This window comes from Oryctolagus cuniculus, chromosome 2 (genome assembly GCF_051225735.1).
Source record: "Oryctolagus cuniculus isolate XC-2025 breed Fujian yellow rabbit chromosome 2, ASM5122573v1, whole genome shotgun sequence".
Classification (NCBI taxonomy): Eukaryota; Metazoa; Chordata; class Mammalia; order Lagomorpha; family Leporidae; genus Oryctolagus; species Oryctolagus cuniculus.
Window position 1 is genome coordinate 159,456,245 of NC_142868.1, and position 24,078 is coordinate 159,480,322.

At 46.6% G+C, this 24,078-nt stretch overlaps 1 protein-coding gene across 7 annotated transcripts in view; it reads right to left on the reverse strand.

Annotated features, from left to right (window-relative positions):
- Positions 1–1,063: 1,063 nt before the first annotated feature.
- The window catches only part of STON1 (stonin 1), a 48,855-nt gene continuing 25,840 nt past the window's right edge, over positions 1,064–24,078 (reverse strand). For 2 of the 7 annotated variants that reach the window (XM_051829155.3, XM_070067928.2), the window contains exons 2-5: positions 18,093–18,293; positions 15,525–17,492; positions 7,244–7,446; positions 1,064–3,892 (exon numbers count right to left, since the gene is read on the reverse strand). In XM_051829155.3, the coding sequence (XP_051685115.3) occupies positions 3,818–3,892; positions 7,244–7,446; positions 15,525–17,445 (2,199 nt within the window). In that variant the 5' untranslated portion in view covers positions 17,446–17,492; positions 18,093–18,293 and the 3' untranslated portion in view covers positions 1,064–3,817. 7 annotated transcript variants of the gene reach the window in all.

Here is a 24,078-nt window from a genome sequence, read left to right on the forward strand (position 1 = left end):
CTCATCTCGGGTGCCCTGCTGTTCCGTGGAACACCGGAGCCCTCACCTCCACCTGGCTGCAGTCAGCCCCCGTGATCCAAGCTCACCGCATCCTCCCCACCCCTCCCAGCCTCTAGCACTCGCTACGCTAGACTCAGACTGACCACGTGTTTCTTATAGACAGGAGGGTGGTGACATCCTTGGCTTGGGTTTTTATCAGCTCTTGTTTATCTCCCCTACCCTCCCACCCCATCCCATATACACACTCTGTTTGTGAACTACATTTCTGAACAATTGTGTAAAATAGCTTCTACACTTTAAAAACTTCGCTTTTGGCTGTTCTCTCGTGCACAGGGAGGCAGCCTGTCAGGTTTCCCCCACCTGACAATAAACCTCTCCTTTAAAAAAAATAAAAAAAAAAAACTTTACTTTAAGTGCACATTATTTCTTTAGTACTACTATACTGTTGACTGAAGTTGGAGAATTCCACAGACTTCTGCTGTGGACAAAGTTTGTCCTGGTGTCAGGAAAAATGGCGAGAGAACCGCTGAAGAGCAGAAGTCCTGTGTTGCGCATCCATCCAGCTTGTAACCCATTCATTGTCTTTGAGTTTTATTTTACAACTCTGCAAGCTGCACATGATCCTTGTCCATAGAACTGCAAATGTACCATGTTAGGATGGAGAAATGATTGGTTAGCGCCCTGTAAAGAGACCTACTATGCATCGACTTGGCTGTGATCTCCGAATTCTCATTGGAACTAGTTCTAACATTTTTCAGGTTTCCTCATTAGCTCAGGAGTTCAAGAAAATCTTAGGCATACACTCACTTCAGATCTTAGTGAGTCATGACTACACCCTCTTTTAGAAATCCTTTGTTATTTACATCAATTACAGCTTGCTGGTGTTATTTTTCCAGCATATGCCAAGATGTCATGTTCTCCAGCTCCTTAATAGTGAAGCTGTGTACCTAGGCCAGACGGAAAGTCAATTGTTTAAGGTTATTGAAATTGATTTGATACCTTTATAAAAAAAAATAGCCCCAGGCCTTGCAAAAGAAGCTAGAAGTCCACAGCATGGCAAGAATTATTTGAAATACATCTTTAATTTTAGAAAAATCAATATGCAATCTACAAAATACTTTGTTACATGATTATTAAGGCTCCATCTGTTTTATCTTTGTATGCACAGGACACAAAAATCGTAGCTTGAGCAAAACATAACAGCCACTGTGAAGGAAGGCCCTCTAACTGAATTTATCAGAAAAAACAAAGGCTGCATCACAAGCAGAGGGCCAGACGGAAGTAAAACCCTAGAACCATCTAACTTGCACGCATCAGGTAAGAAGCTCCAGCCTTTGCCTGCATGCTGGAAAGCACCTTTCCTTCATCCCTTCTCGGAAACGTGCTGAAGTCCAGATCTGCACGACTAAGCACATCGTGACAATCCTGATCTGTGCTCAGGTGACCGGAGCAGAACAAGGAGAGAACCACTGGACACCACTGGGTCAACTCCTTGCACCTGGGCCCTAGTGCCCGTCCAGTGACGGACTCCACTCCACTCCCTGAAGTAGTGATCCGGAGTGAAATGCCAGGAAAGGCCGCTCTCTTCCTCAGCTCCCAAGGAACGAACCTCCCTTCAAAGCAGTTTTTCACTATTTGCTTTCGGCCACGGGAGACTCTCCTTCTTAATTGCTAAGTCTAAGTGGACTATGGCAGTAGCCACGTCTGACTTCCTGCCACTTCTCGGTCAGAAGAATTGTATTAAAAAGCCTCTCCTTCCACAGAATGTTAATTTAACACTAAGTAATGAATATTTAAGGTCCTAATAGATGTGCAAATTAACAATTATGCGGTAGCACCCCGCTGTTAACGCTGTGAACCTTCGCTGGGCTGCAGAAACTCAACTCTAGAGCTTTGGTCAGTCTGTTGCTGCTCTGTTTTCAAGGCTGAATCCTGAGACCCTAGCAGACACCAGTGAACCCGCGAGGCCCGGGGGGCGATTCGCTGAACATTTCGCTGCATTTATTTTGAAGTATAAATATTCATTCCGTTCATCTGAACCAGACCGCGCGCTCTCTCCCCGACAAGATGCCACGGAGCACTCTCAGAAAGCAAGGGCAGCCATCAACCCAGCAGGCTGCGCTGGGCTGGCCTCCAGATGTGCTCTGAGCAGGCGAAGTCCCCCTGAGGGTGCCCACGCCAGACAATATTAAAAGATGGTGGGATTTTCAGGAAGGGCGCGCGCACGCACAGCTTTGCCCTCCCAGACATCAACAGGGAGTCTTGAGCGTGTGGCAATGTGAGCCTTGCACCGAGTGAGGTTAGGGAGCAACGGGATTCATTTTAACTGCTGACTTCTGCATTCTTTGCCTTCACAGTAAACTCACGAGAAGCCAACAAGTCTGCTGATGGATAAGGACCATCATAAATGTTTGTTTTAATCTGTTTTTGAACAGACTGAAATGAATGTAATACAATATTAACTAAAACATATTACATAAGTTCTACAGGCCGACCAGTAAATGTCGATCGGAAGAACATTCTATCAGGTTTGATTAGAAACGAATCTAGTAAATGAAGAAAGAGATCTTACTCAGAATTCAGGTTCAACATAAATGGAAGTTGTATTAATACCACAGGGAAGAATTTGTTTTTCAGGCCAAAAATACCTAGAACATAGATTCCATAGCATTTACAATTCTGACCCCTCACTGCAAATACTGAAACTCTAAATAGCTGTAACTGAATACCATTGGCTTTTCATCAGAAATCAAACAATTCTAGTCTTCTACCTAACTCTGAAGAGTAGCAACATCCCTGCTTGGCAATCTAGGTAAAATAATCTAGTGTTTCACTTTGCTCATCTTTGGAAGAAAAATACTCTAAATTAAGCAGCATTAGCATAAAAGAGAACTAGCATAAAATAATCATAATATGATTTAGACTTCTACTCAAAAGAAGCTTTGTTGATTACAAATAATACGTTATCAAAATACAGTCTTGAAATCGCTACTTTTGGAAAACAATATCCATGAATTTTAAAAAGTCATCTTTAATGTACATAAATATTTCACGTAGTGGCCAATACTCCAAAATGCATCCTGAAAGGAATCGCAAAAAGCAGTAAATCTTAGTGACTCACACTCAAGTACGTATTATCAACAGAAATGGCTTCTTTGCAGCCCACACCATACAGATTTCCAAAATGATAATAGGGTAGGGGAAAGACAGGGACCCAAACACAGCCACGGTTACCTACCAGTGTGGTAAGGGGACAAGGAGATACATAATTCAAAGCCACAGATACCTCCAACTCTCCATTTCAGCCTGCGGTTTCAACACCATTCTACACCCAGCCGCATTTCAGAGACGAGCACGGGGAGAATTACGTACTTGCTTTGCGTCTCCGTGGACTGCCTTACCTGCTGGTACAGGTGCTGATAGCAAGAAGAGACTGGGGCTGAGGGGTATTAAACACAGCACCTGTGTAATGCGGACTGCGAAACAATCAGCCCCCGGGCCCCCAAAACTCAAAACCCTTCAGCCACACTGGCTGCCAGGCCACACGTCCAAGAACAGTGCCTTTGAGTTTTAGGAGGAAGCAGAGCGTCACACAAGCACAGACACAGCTTAGATCAAACCCCTAGGGCAAAAACACATCAGAAGCACAAAACACAGGTGGTTCGGTTGTAGGTCTCAAACTTCTCTAACACGGCTTTCGGGTCTGTCCTCAGCCTGTCGTGCAGAACTCCCGTCCGAGGTGCAGCGGCAGAACTTGGTGTGGCTTCTGTGACTTGCAGATATGACCAGCGTGACATCACTCTTTCCCTTTGCTACCCTACTGAGTTACACAGTCGCCAGCTTTATCCGGGTCTTCTCCTTCGATTTTAACCCATTTCTTTTCTATTTCAACCTGTTACGCAAAAGCAAAACACAGGCAGCATTAACAAATGCAACGCAGCACTAGTCTCTCTTCAGTCCTGCTTTATACACAAGGACAAGGACTGCAGCCACCTCCCTCTTGGGCCACACACACAGCCCACCCACCCTCCTGTGCCAGCCCCGTACGGAGGCACTCTGCTACCACTGTGCACCACAGAGCCCCCCAGATCCTGCCCTCTAGGGTGAATTCTTGAAGAGGACTGGCCCATTCTTCTCTTCTGTGTGTGGCCCCTAACACACATGGGAGACCCAGATGAAGCTCCTGGCTCCTGGCTTTGGCCTGGCTTAGCCCTAGTAGTTGCAGCAGTGGATGGAAGACCTCCCTTTGTCTCTCCCTCTCTTTTTGTAACTCTGACTTTCAAAAATAAATAAATAAATCCTTGAGAGAGAGACAGACCGACCGACCGACCTAGACTGAGTTCCTGGCTCCTGGCTTCACAGCCGGGTCCAGACCCAGCTGTTGTAGGCTTTTGGTGAATGAACTAATCAAAGGGAGATCTCCCTCTCTTCTTTCTCTTTCTCTTTCTCTCTCTCCCCCCTCCCTCTCTTCTCTCTGCCTATCAAATAAAATGAAAATAATTTTTTTAAAATATTGCCTATTAAGTAAAATGAAAATATTTTTTTAAAATATTATGTTAAATAATTTTGAGCTGTTCCCTGAAACTGTCTGAAACTGGCACATCTTGTGGCTAAGAAAGCAGGTGTATGGGCCGGCGCCGTGGCTCACTAGGCTAATCCTCCGCCTAGCGGCACCGGCACACCTGGTTCTAGTCCCAGTTGGGGCGCCGGATTCTGTCCCGGTTGCCCCTCTTCCAGGCCAGCTCTCTGCTGTGGCCAGGGAGTGCAGTGGAGGATGGCCCAGGTGCTTGGGCCCTGCACCCCATGGGAGACCAGGAAAAGCACCTGGCTCCTGGCTCCTGCCATCGGATCAGCGCGGTGCGCCGGCTGCAGCGCGCTGGCTGCGGCGGCCATTGGAGGGTGAACCAACGGCAAAAGGAAGACCTTTCTCTCTGTCTCTCTCTCTCACTGTCCACTCTGCCTGTCAAAAAAAAAAAAAAAAAAAGAAAGCAGGTGTATGTGCAGTCTCCATGTGCACCCCCAGTTCAGCCACATCTCATACCTACATACCAAGGGTTACAGGTCAGATTCCCAGGAGGCAGACTCTGAGGGAGATTCGTGTGCACAAAGCTTCCTGGAGCAGGCTGCTAGGGTCTACATTGCTGAGGGCAGAGTGATGTGGAGGCAGGGAAGGAAACAGAAGGGCAGAGGGCGGGCCTGTGCTGCCAAGGCCGCATAATAAAAGCTTCAGTCCATGACCCGGGATGGCTGAAGCTGGGCTGCTCCTGCAGAGTTAGCCCAAGTCATGCCAAGAGGTCCTTTGGTGGATGGACACCATCACTGGACACTGGCTGACTCCAGACAGGGACGTGACCTTGGACAAGGCTGCCCTCTGCAGCCAGGGCCCCTCTGGCCGCTGGGGCCTCAGTCACTAGTGCTGGTAGGCTGCACAGGGCAGATGGACACGTCGTTAACATTATCAATAGGAAAAAAAAACTCACAAGACCCAATCAAAACATCTACACAAATGGCCACAAAGGAAAAAGAAATTCTGGCTTCTCTTACTATATTTTAGGATCACCCGTTGGTGTCAAGGTCATCTTACACAAGCACACTATGTTTAATAGGAATAAATGGTAGAAAATCAGAATGGCCTTAATCATCACTGAGATTCAAGCAACAGGTAGACTGGGAAATGCTATGAGAAAGTGTAAAATGTTGCTCATGTGCCAGATAAAAAGAAAACAGATGCATTCTAACCTTAACCACCACCTGTTTGATTTCTGTAATGCAGAAATATTTTCAAATTACAAACATTTTTAGCCAACACTAGCAACGTATGTCATCATTTTAAGATGGGAAATGTGTGGCAGATGTTGTCAATATATCTCTTAACCTTAGGTATCTATTAACCTCAAAGATGGAAAGAAAACACAAATTTGGGAACAGATCAAGGTGGATGTTACTCTAATGCAGTTAGCCTAATAATGCAGATCAGTTGACAGTGACTCATTTTCATTTTATTGGAAACATGGAGAGATCCCTCTGCTGGCTCACCGCCCAAATGCCCCCAACAGCCAGAGGTAGGAGAAACCAAAGTCAGGGTCCCAGAACCCAGTCCAGGTCTCCCATGTGGGTGGCAGGAACCCAAATACTTAAGCCACCATCTGTTGCTTCCCAGAGTATACATCAGCAGGAAGCCGGACCGGAACCAGAACGGCAGGGCCTCAAATCCGGCACTGCATTATGGGATGCAGGCAAGCAGCAACTCCACCACTGCCCCACACAGCTGCCCCAGCGGTGAACACAGGAGTCTCTGACGGAGTAACTGATGCCCCTCGGATCCTGTGCCCCAAGGAACTGACAGGTGTTTCACCTGCACACACCCCACCTGGCAAGATTTCACGGCGTTGGACTAAACCAGGCCAAGTAGCAAGCTTACTTAACAAGCTTCTTTATTACAAGACTTCTCAGAACCTTCATTCAACTCTAATTTCTGGCATTCCTCAACTTACTTTTTCTTAAATACTTATACAGGGAATACGTTCCACAGAACACATGTTGACAAACGCTCTTCTAATATGATAGCTTTCGTTATAAATCTGCTTCTAAAATATGAATTTGATTTCTATGCCCTATTTCCTCACTGAGTAGTCCCCCTTCTCTAAATGAAGGGGAACAGCTATACTCCATAGTGAGCAGGTTAATATGACTGAGCTCTTGTCTCAATCAGGTATCATCACACACGCACACACACATGCACACATATGCACACACTCACACACATGCACATACACACTCAAACACATGCACACACGCACTACTCACATACACCCACAGGTACACACTCACGTGCACATATACACACATACACACATGATCAACACATGCACACACATATGCACACTCACACACATGCACATACACACTCACACACATGCACACACTCACACACACACTACTCACATACACCCACATGTACACACTCACATGCACATATACACACATACACACATGTACACATGCTCAACATATGCACACTCACACACATGCACATACACATACTCAAACACATGCACACACTCACACACACATGCACTACTCACATACACCCACATGTACACACTCACGTGCACACATATACACACATACACACATGCTCACACACATGCACACTCACACATATGCACACAAGGTCGTGTAAGAGGGCAAAGCAGTGAGAGCTCTGAGAGCCCCCACCTGAACCCAGGGTCTGTGGGCGTACCTGGACATTGTAGCAGGCTCGCTGGTGGACATGTTTCTGTGGCTGGACATCACTCTCCACCCCTAGAGACCGGACCTCTGTCCTGGAGGCACAGGTGTCAAGCATCACAAACTGCACAGTAGCGAATGGATACCAGTCAGAGGGGATCTCCTGGTCTGACCCAAGTTCTAGTTTGTAGGACAGACAATGGGGATGATCAGGACCTCGGGGGAGAAAAGAAATCAAATGGTCAAAATACTTCCATGGCCACTGAACACTGCTCTAGAACGTAACAAGCACTCACCTCCTTAATAAGCAACTCCATTAGCATCACAGGGGGACAAATTCCATTTAAACAACATCCCACCAAAATCCACAGTTTTGTACAAACTAGAAGGGAGTCTGTATTTCTTAAATGTTTGCTTTAAAAGAGTATAATCTTCGGCCGGCGCTGCGGCTCACTAGGCTAATCCTCCGCCTAGCGGCGCCGGCACACCGGGTTCTAGTCCCGGTCGGGGCACCGGATTCTGTCCCGGTTGCCCCTCTTCCAGGCCAGCCCTCTGCTGTGGCCCGGGAGTGCAGTGGAGGATGGCCCAAGTGCTTGGGCCCTGCACCCCATGGGAGACCAGGAGAAGCACCTGGCTCCTGCCATGGGATCAGCGCGGTGCGCTGGCCGCGGCAGCCATTGGAGGGTGAACCAACGGCAAAGGAAGACAAAGGAAGACCTTTCTCTCTCTCTCTCTCACTGTCCACTCTGCCTGTCTAAATAAATAAATAAATAAAAGATTTTTTAAAAAAAGAGTATAATCTTATTACTGTATATGTGCATAAATTAACTCCTAATATGTTTTCAATTTTAAGTATTATAAAGTTTTAACTAAAATACAAAAGCAATATTTATAATAAGCACATTTGGCAACAATGTGCTTGAGGCCTGCAGAAACTTCTTTCTCTCTAGTAGCCTGAATGAACCCCTCCAAGAATTCTTTATTAACTCATTACGCTACCATGCAGCTTATTTGCAGACAATGCAAAGACAATCTTCAGCCCAAATTAAGTCATATTATGAAAAAATTCTGTTTTTTAAAAGTGGAAAACTTAATGAAATTTTATTATATTTCAGAAAATATTTTGGGTCAAGAATTTTCTCTTTCACTAGGACAGCCTATGTTTCAGCACTGTCATTCTCATCCGTCCTTCTGAGAAGCTGTGATTGGAGCAGATGTACAGTGCAGAGATGGGCATATTGGACTTCAGTGTTTCAATGTAATATTTGCTTCCACTCCATTCAGCTTGCCATTTGTCAAGCATCCAGACTATGCCAGGCCAGGCTCTGGGCCAGACCCGGCGACACTGGATACACCCTGATTTTAGGTGGAATTGTAAAATGTGTGAGTGTTATAATGGAACACAAAATATCTTCACTGTGAGCACTGCAGTGACTTTATAAATGATCCATGATCCTGTTGCATGGTTCATAGCATCTACATACCCAATGCAGCTGTCTTCACTTAAATAAATATGAGATGGCAGTCATTTCAAAAGCTATATTAAATTATTGTACCACTGACACATCTCAAGAAAGAACATTTTCATCAGAATATAGCTTTAGGCACAAAAACAAGAGTTGAGAGGATTTCACTTAATTCTTAAAAGATAAATTGCCTTTCATTATTTATAACCCGTTTCTTGTCGAGACACTAATGGAATTCTATGGCTGTAAAAGGCCTTGAGAAGTCATCCATCAACGAAGCAGCAGACGCTCAGTAGCCATCTCCACTCCAATGCCCAGGGTGGGACAAGGTGGCCTCCAAGGCCCTCTGCAGTGGTAACTTCACTGACACTCACATGTGCCCAAGTCCACAAGCCATCACCTTCCCAGCCTGCCAAGTCCTTGCACACTGTTAACGCAGGCTTTGGGCCTGTGAGGGCCCCATGGTGACGAACAAAACCCTGGACCCACACTGCCCAGGTCCAGTCCCCGCTCTACTGCTTAGGGGCTGTGTTACCCCCAAGCCCCAGTCTCCTCATCCAAAAACGAGGGTGACAGCCCTTGAAAGGGTGCTGTGAGGACAGAGCAGTTGGTGTAGAGCGACACACTCCTCCAGCACGGACAGGCTGGCACACAGGGTCACTCTGCAAGTGCTATTCATCTATAAGCCCGCTAGTGTTTTTTAATTACTCTAAGTTTTCTAATAAAGGGACTGTGGATTCCACACATTTAGATTGGAGATGATCTGATTTAAGAAAAACAATTTTTGGAAGTTTTGCAGCAAACACTGAAGAAAAGAAATTCAACCCCAGTTGAAGACATAGTACTTCAAAAGAAAAATCTTTTGCTGCTTTCCTAAAAAACTGGTAAAAGACAAAAGAGAGCATTTTTCCCTTTCAAGTTTTATTTTTTATGACTTTTGAAAACTCTAAATACTCTGCAGTGTCTAATAATAACACGCTCCCTCTGGACTCTGAGCTCCGTGAGAACAGATATCATGGCTGTCCCTAGTACAATGTCTGGCATGTTTGGAGCGCAACAGAGATTTGATTAACTCACAAATTAAATGAGTTAAGACAGGCGAAAAGCATGTGACCAGACTGACCACCAGGGGGCACACTCGGGCTTTGGTAATTGTTACACTCCCACCACAGCCGCTGGTCTTAGGACAGGGGTGGCAAATCACAAAATCTTAGGACTGTTTGCTATCCAATCCTTATTGAACCAAAATCCGTCACATCTGAAACAACCGCTGAGGGCCGAAGGACATAAGTGGTCAGAGAACGCCACAAGGGGAGAGGAGAGAAGTAACCAATGCGTTGACGACAGAGCAGAGGCAACTGGGTCAGTCAGACATGGATGCAGTCAGAAACTGTCTAATTCTGAGCCACTATTTACCCCTCTCCCTCTCCTTCCTTCTTTCTCTCCTCCCTTCCCCCAACAAAGCCTAGCCCCCTCTGGAGTCCTTCACACTTTAGTAAGAATGAGCCTGGGCCATCCTCTTTGGCAAATGAAAGACCACCCCCTGCTGAAGGAGCTGCAAGACTGAGGAGCTGGTAGGAGAGACGTTTAAAGGACCAGTGATCCCTCCCATGGAGAGCCAGTGCCCTGTCACTCAGACATGGTTTAATGGAGAATACACCTGCCAGAGAGTACTCTGGAGAGAGCTGAGAGCTGAGCACGCAGTCTGTATTCAGACGGGGCTTTTAAGGGAATGGGCTCTAGTTCTCCCCACCACCACCACCCACCACCACCACCACCACCCCCCTAGGACTAAGGGTTTGCTGAGTGTGCATTAGGTGAAATTCCTCCCAGAGTTTCACTACTCAGAGCTGTCAGAGTGGGGAGCCCATCTGGGCTGGGCAGAGGAGCGGAGGAATGAGTCTGCCTAGGGGACCACACCCCGCTGCACAGAACAAGCAGGTCAGCAGCTCTCCATCCTGGCTGCATGGGAGAGCCCTTCCCGGGGGCCTCACCCCCAAGTCTGACCCTAAAGGAGGTACAGGTTGAGTGTCCCTGATCCAGAAGGTGCGAGGTAGGAAGTCAGAAATGAGCCTGTGGGTGCGAGAGGGGCCTAAGGGAAACGCAGCACCTGCAGAAGCTCCCTTGGGAAGCAGCCCCGTATTTTACACTACACAGTCCTGCCTGGGCCCTGATCACTTTCCAGGTGGTCTCAGCCTTCCCCCAGGGAAAGCTCTCCAGGATAATCTTTTCTCCAAAGGGGTTGCACTGAGCAATAGAACCTTTACATCCTTCCCTTCCCCAGGCCCTCTAGGGGAGGCTCCTCTGCCCAGCCCAGATGGGCTCCCCACTCTGACAGCACTGAGTAGTGAAACCCTGGGAGGAATTTCACCTAATGCACACTCAGCAAACCCTTAGTCCTGGGGTGGAGGGGGGGTGGACTAGAGCCCATTCCCTTAAAAGCCCAGTCTGAATACAGACTGTGTGCTCAGCTCTCAGCTCTCTCCTGAGCACTGTCTGGCAGGTGTATTCTCTCCATTAAACCATGTCTGAGTGACAGGGCACTCGCTCTTGGATTCTGTCCCATCCATTCTCAGGGATGCCCTACCCCATTAAACCTACTACCTTGCTTACCACTGCTCTCTGTCTCATGTCTGAATTCTTTCTTGTGTGAATGACTAACAAAGTGTTTCAGATTTCAAGTTTTTTTTTTTTTTTTTGACAGACAGAGTTAGACAGAGAGAGAGAGACAGAGAGAAAGGTCTTTCTTCCATTGGTTAAACCCCCCAAATGGCTGCTAAAGCCGGCACGCTGCGCTGATCCAAAGCCAGGAGCCAGGTGCTTCCTCTTGGTCTCCCATGCGGGTGCAGGGCCCAAGCACTTGGGCCATCCTCCACTGCCTTCCCGGGCCACAGCAGAGAGCTGGACTGGAAGAGGGGCAACCAGGACAGAATCCGGCACCCCAACTGGTACTAAAACCCTGGGTGCCGGTGCCACAGGCGGAGGATTAGCCAAGTGAGCTGCGGCGCTGGCCAGATTTCAAGTATTTTTAATTTGGGGAATTTGCATATATACAATGAGAGATCTTGGGGATGGCACCCAAGTGTAAACCTAAAATATATTTATATTTCACATATACCTTGTACACATGGCCTGGCAGTAATTTTATACAATATTTAAAAATAATTTTGCACATAAAGTTCCATGGCACAGAATTTTCCATTGGCAGTGTCAGGTTGGTCTCAGAGTTTCAGATTTGGGGGCATTTCTGATTTCAGATTTTCAGAGCAGGGTGCCCAACTTGTTTATGTTTCAAGCTCTAAGGATTTTAACATGCAGCCAAGCCTGAGAAACTGGCTTAGAGGTTAGACAAATGAATGACGTGGGCCTCTGGCCATCTCAGTTTACGGCACCATCACCCACCTATTCGCCAAAGCAAGGTGCCCTGAGCGCGGTCCTCTCCCCCTCACCCAGGAGCTCCCCGTCTGGACTCCCCGCCCCCACCGCCCTTGCTCACAGCTCCACTGCTCTTGCCCTTGCCCTTGCTCTGCCAGCCTCCCTGATACTGCCCAGGCGCTCCTCCTCTGCCTGCCTTCCCAGAGCGAGAGAGGAGTCTCTCAGCTGCTCCCGGAGACACCCTCAAGCCCTGTGGAATGCCAAACCCCTCCCCAGCACGGCTCACAGGGTCTGAAGATGCGCTAGTTCCTCTCTACCACTCCGCAGACCCTCAGGCTGCTCCCCTTGGTGGAATCCTCCTGCCTCTTCCGTGCCCAGCTAGTCACCAGCTCAGCCACCAGCTCTGCAGCAATGCCTGCCGTAGTCCCAGGGCACCACCAGCCCCTTGTCTGGGATCCCTGCTGTGAACGCTGGAGCAGGGAGGAACAGCACGCTGGGTGCCTGGGGAGTTTCTGCTGGGGCCGCCTCACCTACTGCACTGTTAGGCTGCTGGGGAGCAGGGCTCATGTTTGAGTTTCTGTCTCCCCCGCATCAGCACAGACCGTACACCGAGAGATGTAGCAGACGGCTGTGGAATGAATGTGTAAATGAGCAAGCCCTCCTCTCAATAAATTCTTGATGACTCAATCAGCCAACTGCGCCATTCATTCTGGGAAAACGCAGTGCTATCATCGACAGGATCATCTTCCCAAGGAGCTTCCTATGTTGTTCTACATAGAAAATTTACAGAGATCATTGGTGTGGGTTCTCGGTTGGAAAAGTACGTGCAGCTCCCTGGCCAGGTCTAGCTGAGTACTTAGCTTCTCCTGCTCCAAGCACAGGGCAGCGATGGGCTCCCAGTGGGCTCCTCTTGCCCCTCTGTCCCCACCCACACAAGCCAGCAGGCTGAACCTTCTGGGCTCCTCTCTCAGAGCCGTAATTCTTACTGCAAACCTATGCAAAAAACTACGGCTGGCCTTTTATCTCAGTGCCAACAGCCATCTCTAGAACCAAAGGGAGGCCAGCGCCTGCGGCTCACTAGGCTAATCCTCCGCCTAGCGACGCCGGCACACCGGGTTCTAGTCCTGGTCGGGGTGCCGGATTCTGTCCTGGTTGCCCTTCTTCCAGGCCAGCTCTCTGCTGTGGCCAGGGAGTGCAGTGGAGGATGGCCCAAGTGCTTAGGCCCTGCACCCCATGGGAGACCAGGAAAAGCACCTGGCTCCTGCCATTGGACCAGCGCGGTGCACCGGCCGCGGTGGCCATTGGAGGGTGAACCAACGGCAAAGGAAGACCTTTCTCTCTGTTTCTCTCTCTCACTGTCCACTCTGCCTATCAAAAAAAAAAAAAAAAAAGAACCAAAGGGAAATTCTGGGAGTCAGGTTATCACTGGGGCCCGGGGAGGTCTCTAGTGCCACAGGGTCCCCCCAGGTATTCCAACCCGCCTGACCGCCTACCTTTCTTCTTGTTTAGCAGAGTGAAAGCCAATGCTGTCAATTCGGTTAAGCCCTCTGGCCTAACTGCAGCACAAAGAACTTCCAGAACAATCATCTGGAACCTCAAGCCCTCAGAACTGATTTCCCCTGCATGAAGATGACCTAAGAGGTGTTTACACTGCCTCTCCAGCCAAGCCATGAAAAAGGCAGGAGGCGTGATTCTGCGGGTTACGTCCTGGAAGAGGCTGACCTTGCGCTTTTCACACTGGGGTTGACCAGCAGGCTCCCCTGGAGGCCATCCATGGTGACCATGCCACACCATCCCCAGCTCGCCCTGCCCCAGGTCTAACCTGGCCTTGCTGTTCCTGCTGTTCCTGGAGTCACGAGAATGCCACAGAGTGGAACTGATTTGAGTGAAGGAGGCTGTGGGCATCAGGGAGGAGACAGCATGGGGTCATCCCTGCCACACAGAGGCCTGTGTCTCTCACCCGCTGAACCCTGCCCATGGCTCACTCGTCAATCAGTTGGCAGATGTGACACCAGGGTCCATGGCCTCCAGGCTGCCATCCATGATGCCCATCAAGTGTACCGCGGGCTGGGCCTTGCTCTTCCTGCTCCGACGTCTGCATGGTCCTCACCCTGGATACACATTAGGTTCACCAGGGGAGCTCTTAAAACCTATGGGGACACGAGGCCCTCCTCCAGCGATGCCAGTCCAGGTGGAATGGGGAGGGGCCTGAACATCACGACTATTTGAAAGCTCTCAGGCTACTCGAAGGCACACTCAGGGCGCAGGAACTTCTATGGACACCTCCAATAGCAACGCTTCCTCTGAACGCCTCAGTCGCAGGGGAGCTTAGATCCCCCTCCAGGGCTAGAGCAGCTGTGCGCGCTTTGGAGACAGGGATCAGGTCTGATTCATCTCTAACCCCGGTACTTACGCAGTACTAGGTACTCAGCACATGCCCACTAAAGGGTTCACTGAATCAATGAATGAATGAACACATCGGCTCACATCCCCCAGTCCAGCTCCTCAGCCCAGTGTTCTGCCAGAAAAAACTCAACAGAAACAGGGCACAGTGCTAACTGCAGATTTTGCCTTTTTGCCACATTATATCATGCCCTGCCTTATCATAATATATTCTCCTATCTCACTATTCTAAAAATGCACGTGCTGCTGGGACTGTCTTCTCAAAGCTCTGGACTTCTAGAATGTTTTAATTGTAATTTTTTTAGTTAATTTTTAATGCTTACAAGATGTCTGCCTAATTCTAAAACAACCAGTGGAGACAGTCTAATGGGCTGGAACGTCTCCCGGGACCTCCTGGGGCCTGAGTGATAAGCTGACTCCTGGGATTTCCACTGGTCCTAGAGGTGGCCACCGGGATTGGGACATGTAGTTCATGTATCAGTTTGAAGAATTATGGCTCTGAGAGAGGAGCACAGAGGGTTCAGTAGGGACAGAGGGGCTGGGGGAAGTATGGAACCCCATTCCTGCCCTCTACAAAGAACCAAGTTTGAGTCAAAATGAAAAAAAAAAAAAAAAGTAGCTTTAGTTCAAGGAACAGGCGGTTAAACCTAAAGACGTGGTTCTGGCTGAGAGTATCGGAGGTTCAGGGATGCTCAGGGATGATGGGTCCTACAGATGCACCAGGGAATTGAGCTATGTTAGAAACCTGGTTAGCATTTCAGCGGATGGGTTGATGTCAAGGAGCTCACCCACGGATGTTTATACATCTTCCCTTACTGCCAGCCACATCCACAACAAACTCCCAGCTGAAGATGGCATTTCTTATGATAGCAAAAGAAATGTAAAAGGTTAAACTCATCTGGTAGAAATAGGTGCAAAAGGAAACAATAACTCAGCAAGCATGGCCTCAGCCGACAGGTTGCCATCTGTGTCTGCCTCGTTCAACCTGAGGAGAATGCAAACGTTTAGGCAATTTCCCACACAAACCAACGGGCACTGCTGAATATTTACTAGAATTTTTATCGGGAAGCCGGTCTATCTTCCACACCACGGCCCGGTAGGCGCTCTCGTACTTGGCTGAGCCCACGGTGACCTGAATGACAGGTTCAGATTCAGGTTCATGTAAACTCCCCAGACATGCCCGGCGGTTCATCTTGGCTTTCAGGGACTTCTGCCTTTGGAGGTTCATGGTCCAGAGAGCCTTGATCCACTGCGACGGGACAGGAAAGTGAATCATCACATTGTCACAGGACATCAAGGAGCCGGCCGGGGATGATCTCTGAGCCAACGGGGCCATGTTGATGAAGGCCTGCAGTTCCACATATGCCCCCTGGACAACCACGACAGACTTCACAGAAAATGGAAGATCGTCCCCGTTATACAAGGTCTTGAAACGCATCAGCTCAAACCGGCAGGCATCCAGAGGTACAAACCTAATGATTCTTGATTGCTCAAATTCTTGTACCTTCACGCACTTATGAAAATGGTATTCAAGAATATCAATTCCCCTCTTTTCGGGGTTTTTCTCAAAATAGGATTCATCTCGTTTCTGCAGCTCAAGGTCATTCAAGGTTAAAAAGCAGTCCGCATTCCCATTCACAAAGCAGAGGCAACCGATTTGTGTTATCACTGTGCTTTCAACCAGTTTCCCTTCTCCTTTCGTGACTTTCCCCCAAAAGTTGTCCACAACTTCCAGGGTCAGCTCTTGCTCCTCGTAGCTCTTCTTTGGCTTTGGAAGGGCTGGCAGCTTCGTGAGCTCTTCCTCCACAGTGGTCAGAAAAGCAAGGAAGTCCTGGTAGTCCGTGGTGCCCAGCTTCAGCATCTGCTCCACGTCGGGCTCATGCACCACTTCTGTCTTAGAGTGGTACTTCCTCTTTTCTGTGTACGACACGTGTTCGATCTTCACCGTGTGGATCTTGCCTGCCACACTAAAGCTCTCAACTTTGGGTTCAGAGAGCCTGCACTGTGGATCGAGCTGCAGCTCCCTGAAAGGTCTCTCTAAGCCCTTCTCGTAATACATCTGCAGAATCCCTCCAGGTAAAACTTTCAGATAAATCGGTCCCCACTGCCGGGAGGACATCACGTTCTTCTTCTCGGGGATCCTCAGCATGAACGCCCACCCAGCTTTGGGCTGGCTCCTGAAGAGGGAACGGGGGACGAAGGAAGAGGCGGCGTCCTCGGCGTTCAGACACCGCACAGACAAATCTCCAAGGGACTCTTGATTCTCGGCTGACTGGAGATGTTCAAGCTTCTCGCAGATGTAGTTGAGTGAACACTTATTGAGGCTTTTTTGGTCAATAGGCATCTCCTTGTCCCTTGATGAGAATGTCTTTCTGCTTCCGGGGAGGTCAAGGCTGACCTGGGGAGCACCGCCTTCATCCTTCCAAAACGGACTTGAGAAAGCGCAGTCCTCATGAGAGTACCGAAACTGGGGAGCATCACTTTGGCACTCCTGGCTTTCGGCCTGGTGAGGGCTGGTTTCATTTGTTAGGCCTCCTCTGGGAGCTGGATGTGCATCTGAGTGCTCGCTGGGTAAGAAAGCATGGGATACACAGGTTGGTTTTGTAGGCGATAACGAGGAACCTGTTGTGAGTGGGCTGTTTGAAGAAGATTCTGGAATAGGGTAAAGTACATGAGTCCCTGCTTTGGGGATACCAGGAAAACCTGGGAAGTCTTTGGTAGGTGTAGAAAGAGGAGAGTTACTTGGAGGTCCTGGACTGAAGTAAAAGTCTACGATGGGAGAGGAAAGCGGGGTGCTGCTGGTAGAAGAAGCTCCACTGGGAAATTCCTTTGGGCCAGAAAGGTTCAGCTTAAGCCCATTGGGTCTACAGACACCTTGACTCTCCAGAGGTAAGCTCTTTGGCTTTTGAGAAGATTGAAAAGCAAGGTCATCGTCAAAGGTGACCCAGTTGCCTGGGTTCATGGAGCACATCTTTGCGGTCAGACTGTGGTCTTCTCAGGGAATTGGGAATGTTCTCTCTGTCAAAGGAGGAAGAGAAAATGGGGACATAAAACGAAAGGGAAAACTCAAGTTACTAGACGGTTTTGGTTCTAAGAAATATTCCAATGTAAAAGCAATCAGATTTACAGATTAACTGAGTTAAAAAAATGCTTAAAAGTGATAACTCTTTCGATAGTTGACTTTAAAAAAACCCAGCTCTAACTACATATTGTCTTCATGAGATTTGCTTTAGACTTAAAGATACACGTAGGCTAAAAGTGAAAGAATGGAAAAAGATATCCCATGGAAATGGAAACCAAAGCAGAGAAGGGGTGGCCACACTTGCATCAGATGGAATAGACTTTAAGTCAAAAACTGTCACAAGAGACAAAGAAAGATAGTTATGATACAAGGGGAAATTCACCAGGAAAATGTAACAACTACAAAGACATATGACCCCAACATCAGAGCACTCAAATACACAAAACAAACGCTGACAGAACTAAAGGGAGCAACAGATGGCTATACAATGACAATAGCGGATATCAATCCTCTACTATCAAAAAATACATAGAACATCCATCTAGAAGATCACGAAAGAAAGAGAATTGAGAACACTATAGACCAAATGGACCTACCAGACGTACTACAGAACATTCCACCCACAGCCACAGAATGCAGTGCCTGGAAGGGGCTGGCACTGCGGCATAGTTGGCTAAGCCTCCACCTGCACCCATGTGGGCACCAGTTCAAGTCCCGGCTGCTCTACTTCCAATCCAGCTCTCTGCTATGGCCCGGGAAAGCATTAGAAGATGGCCCAAGTGCTTGGGCCCCTGCACCTGTGAGGAGACAAATAGGTTAATAGGCAGCCAGGATGGTCAGCTGGTAGAAAATTGGGGTTGCAAGATGCTTCCTTGTCCCAAACAGGTTATCTTCAGCAAGGTCAAAAAGTGCCTGCCTGCCCTCCTTGAAGGCTTCCAGTTTTACCATAAGAATAGCAAGGGAGTGGGGATTCCCTCCTCCTGAGCTCACAGTTTACCGTAAGCAAGTTACCCAGCCCACTCTTCTTCAGATAAGAGCAAGCCAGATAGGATAAAGATTGTGAATCGGGTCTGATGGGCTTCGTCCGGCCCTGTAACTGAATGTCAATCTGATTGTCAAGTTTTTTTCTCCAAAATTGTGCTTAAAAACCCACTGACACAAGTCACTTTGGAAGCCCCAGCTCCACGCCACCCTGGCTGGAGGTCTCTGACTCTTAAATCTCTCTGCATGTCCGCTTGGAAATTCTTCTTCCACGTGGAACAAAGAACTGAGGTAATAATATGTTCTCCGCTGACATTTCCCCATAGCACACCCATAGGGGAGACCCATGAGAAGTTCCTGGCTCCTGGCTTAGGATCAGCCCAGCTCCAGCTGTTGTGGCCATTTGGGGAGTGAACCAGCAGATGGAAGACCTTTCTCTCTGTCTCTCCCTCTATCTGTAACTCTCTCTCTCTCAAATAAATAAATAAAATCTTTATAAAATAAAGTGCACACAAAACATTCTCCAGAAGAGAGCACACAGTAGGTCACAAAATTAGTCATGTGTGTACGTATGTGTGTGAAAGAAACAAAGAGAGTGATAGAGAAAGGGAAAGTGACAGAGAAAGAGGGAGAAAGAGATCTTCCATCTGCTGGGTCACTGCCCAAATGGCCAAAGCTAGGAGCCCAGAACTCCATCCAGGTCTCCCACATAAGTGGCAAGGGTCAGAGCACAAGCACCAACTCTGCTGGTTTCCCAGGCACATGATCAAGAACGCTGGACTAGAAGCGGAGCAGTGGGAACTTGAAGCAGTGCTCATATGGGATGTGGGGGTTGAAGGCAGCTAGGCCACCTCACCGATCCCACAAGTCAACAAATTTAAGTGGACTAAAATTATACAGGTATCAATAGCAGAAAAAAACTGGAAAATTCACAAATATATGGAAATTAAACAATTAAACATAATCTTATGGAAACCAGTGGGTCAAAGAAGAAATCAAAAAGGAAATTGGAGAATATCTTGAGAAAAATGGCATGAAAACAGCACAGCAAAACATATGGGATGCAATAAAAACAGAACTCTCAGTAAAGTTTACAGTCACAAATGCCCACTTAAAAAAAAAGAAGAAGAAAGGGGCAAACACTTAGCACAGCATTTGAGCCTCCACATGGCATGCCTGCATCCCATCTGCTCCTGCTCCACTTATGCTTCCGGCTTCCTGCTAATGCACACCCTGGGAAGCAGCAGATGATGGTCCAAGTACTTGGGTGCAAGTACTTGGGAGACTCATTGAGTTTCAGGCTTCTGCCTTTATACTGGCCCAAGCCTGGCTATTGTGGCCATCCAGGGAGTGAATCAGCAGATAGATTCTCAATCCCTTTCTCCTTCCCTCTCTATCTCTGTCTCCTTCCTTCCCTCCTTCCCTCCCTCCCTCCCTTTCAAATAAACTGAAAATAAATACTTTTTTCAAAAAGGAAAAAAGACCTCAAAGAAATAGCCTAACTTTACACCTCAAGAAAGTCAAAAAAGAACAAACTATGCCCAAATTTAGCAGAAGGAAGAAAACAATAAAGACTAAGGCAGAAATAAATGAGATAGGGCTGGCATTGTGGTGCAGTGGGCTGAGCCCCTGCCTGCAACACCAGCATCTCATATCAGAGTGCCAGTTCAAGTCCCAACTGTTCCACTTGTGATCCAGCTTCCTGCTAATGTGCCTGTGTAAGTAGCAGAAGGTAGCCCAAATGCTTGGTTGCAGCCAGAGAGTGAATCAGAGGATGGAAAATTCTCCCTCACCTCTTCCTCCTCCTCCTCCCTCTTGTCTCTCTCCCCCACCCCACTTTTCAAATAAATTATATAATAATAAAGAAATAAGACAAAGAATGGAAAAAATCGATGACAGTGAGAGTCTTTTCAAAAAGCTCAACAAAATCAACAAAACTCAAGCTACACTAAGAAGAAAAGAGTGAAATGAGATTAGAAATAAAAGAAGAGACAACTGATGCCACAGAACTAAAAAGGATTATAAGGGATGGCATGAACAGTCGCTTACCAACAAACTGGAGAACTTAGAAGAGACAGGGAAACTCCTTGAAACACACAATCTACCAAGATTGGATCATAAAGGAATCGAACATCTGAATTGTCATAACTAGTAAGAAGGTTGACTCAGTAATCAAGAAGCCTTCAACAAAGAAAAGCTCAAGACCAAATGGCTTCACAGCTGAATTCTACTGAATATTCAGAAAAACATTAATGCCAATACTTTTCAAAAAAATGAAGAGGCTAGAACACACCCAAACTCATTTTCTAATACTAGCAAATCAAATTCAATAGCACATTAAAAGGACCCCACACTGTGACCAAGTAGGATTTATCCATGGGTTGCAAGCATGGCTCAACACTGGAAAATCAACCAATGTCATATACCATATTTTTTTTTAAATTTTTTTTTTGACAGGCAGAGTGGACAGTGAGAGAGACAGACAGAGAGAAACGTCTTCCTTTGCCGTTGGTTCACCCTCCAATGGCCGCCGCAGCTGGCGCGCTGCGGCCGGCACACCGCGCTGATCCGATGGCAGGAGCCAGGAGCCAGGTGCTTTTCCTGGTCTCCCATGGGGTGCAGGGCCCAAGCACCTGGGCCATCCTCCACTGCACTCCCTGGCCACAGCAGAGAGCTGGCCTGGAAGAGGGGCAGCCGGGACAGAATCCGGCGCCCCAACCGGGACTAGAACCCGGTGTGCCGGCGCCGCTAGGCGGAGGATTAGCCTAGTGAGCCGCGGCGCCGGCCCATATACCATCTTAACAGAATGACAGATATAATTTACATGATCAACTCAAGTGATGCAAAAAAAATTGATGAAATTCAACATCCATTCATGACACAAACACTCAACAAACTCTCAACAAACTAGCAATAGAAGGAAATTACCTTAATATAATTTCCATATATGAATAGCCCACACAGCTAACATCATACTCAGTGTTGGAAGCCTGAAAATTTTTCTCTAATATAAGAAACAAAGTGCTTTGTTAAACACAGTACTAGAATTCCTAGCTAAGACAGTTAGGCAAGAAAAAGAAAAAAAGCCTTCCAAACCAAAATTGAAGAAGTAAAATTATCTCTGCTCATAGATTCCACCAAAAGCAATGTTAGAACTAATAAATTCAGCAAAGTCACAGGACATAAAATCAACATACAAAACTCAGTTGCATCTCTATACACTAACAATGAATCGTTCAAAAAGGAAATTAAAAAGACAAACCCATTTATTAAAAAAAAAAAGTAAAATCTTTAGGAATAAACATAACCAAAGAGGTGAAAGACTTGTATACCAGCAAGTATAAAATGTCACTGAATAAAGTTAAAGAAGACAAATAAATGTAAAGACACTCCATGTTCATGGATTGGAAGAATTAATATTGTTAAAATGTTAACATTCATTCAATGGAATTCCTATCAAGATCCCAATGACCTTCTTTTTTTTCCAAGGTAGAAAACAAAGTCTTATAGTTCATATGGGAACACAAAGGATTCTCAAATAGCAAATAGCAAAATGATCTTGAGAAAGAAGAACAAAGCTGGAGGTGCCACACTTCCTAATTTCTGAGCATATTACAAAGCTACAGTAATCAAGAGTGCCTTACCGGCATCAAGATAGACATTCAGACCAACAGAACAGAATAAAGTGCCCAGAAAGAAACCCAACACCAAATCAATGCTCAAATGATCCGTGACAAGGGTGCCAAGATTATATGATGACAAAGGTGTTCAGAAAACTAGATATTCACATGCAAAAGAATGGAAGTAGACTCTTACATCATACTCAAAAATCAACTCAAAATGGATAAAAGACCTAACCATTAGATCGAAAACTATAAAACTCCTCAAAGAAAACACAGAGTGAGGGGCTAGCACTGTGGCGTAGTAGGATAAACCTCTGTCTGCAATGCTAGCATCACATATAGGCACCAGTTAAAGTTCCGGCTGCTCCTCTTCTGATCGGCTCCCTGCTAATGGCCTAATAAAGCAGAAGATGGCCCAAGTGCTGTGGGAGACCTGGAAGAAGGTCCTGGCTCCTGGCTTGGGATCCTCCCAGCTCCAGCCACTGCAGCCATTTGGGGAGTGAACCAACAATGGAAGACCTCTCTCTCTGTCTCTCCCTCCCTCTGTCTGTAACTCTGCCTCTCAAATAAATAAATAAATCTTGAAAAAGAAAAACACAGAGTGAAATCTTCAATGTTGTTAGCAATGATTTCTGGGGTTCAACATCAAAGAACAAGCAACAATAGGCAAGCAGGACTACCTCCAACTAAAAGGCTTCTGCAAAGCAAAGGAAACATCAACAGAGAAAAAGGCAATATACAGAGTGAGGCAAAACACTTGAAGCCATACAGTTAAGGGATTCATATTCAAAATATAAAAGGAACTCAAACAACTCATCCTCAGGAAAACAACCCAATTAAAAAGTGGGCAAAAGACTTGAATAGGCATTTCTCCAAAGAAGATATCCAAATAGCCAATGAGTATGTGAGAAGTTGGTCAGTTTCAAGCAATCATCAGAGAAACCCACATCAAAACCTCAATCCTGTCAGAATGGCTGTTATTTGTTAAAAGGAAAATAACAAATACTGGTAAGGATGTGCAGAAGTTGAAACAGTTGTGCAATACAGGTAGGAATGTCAACTGGTGCACCCACTATGGAAGACAGTATAGAAATTCCTCAAAAAAATAAAAATAGAACAACCACGTGATCCAGCAAGCCTACTGCTACATATTTATACAAAAGAATTGAAAGCGTAATCTTGAAGAAATGTTTGACACCATTATCCAGGATAGCCAACCAACGGAAACAACCTAAATGTCCCCTGATGAGTGAATGGGTAAGGAAAATATGGTACACGCGCGCAAAGAAATATTACTCAGCCTTTATAAAGGTAGGAAATTTTAACACAGGCTGCAATATAGATAAACCTTGACCAAAGTGTGCCAAATGAAATATGCCAATCACAGCAAGGCACTGTATGATTCCACTCACATGAGGTATCTAAAGTTGTCAAACTCACAGAGCAGTAAGCAAAATGTGGTTGCCAAGGACTGGGGAGAGTAACAGGGAGCTGCTGTTCTCTGGGTATGGAGTCTCAGTGGTGCAGAGAAGTTCTAGAAATCTGCTGTGCAACAGTGTGCTCATAGTTACACTTAGCCTGCAGTGTACACTTAAACATGTATTAGAAGGATAGATTTCATGTTACATGCTTTTTTAACCCAGTAACTGTAATACTTTTGAATCAACCCAGTAGGTCTTTGAGTGATTATTATGTAGCCAGACCTTGTTAGTGCTGTGCAAAATACAGAATAAGATAAAAAAAAAATCCAGTTTATAATAAACTCATAACCCACTGACAGCACAAAATTATGTGAGCTTTATAGTTTAGAAACATTTTCAAATTCATGATCTCATTTATCAAAATGACCCTGTGAAGTGTATATCATTATTCCCATTTTGTAGCTGAAAATTACTTGGGTTTAGCTTCATTGCCTAAAGCCATCCAGCCAGTAAGAGATAGAACCAGGACTTTCTTTAATAACAGATTTTATTGAGGT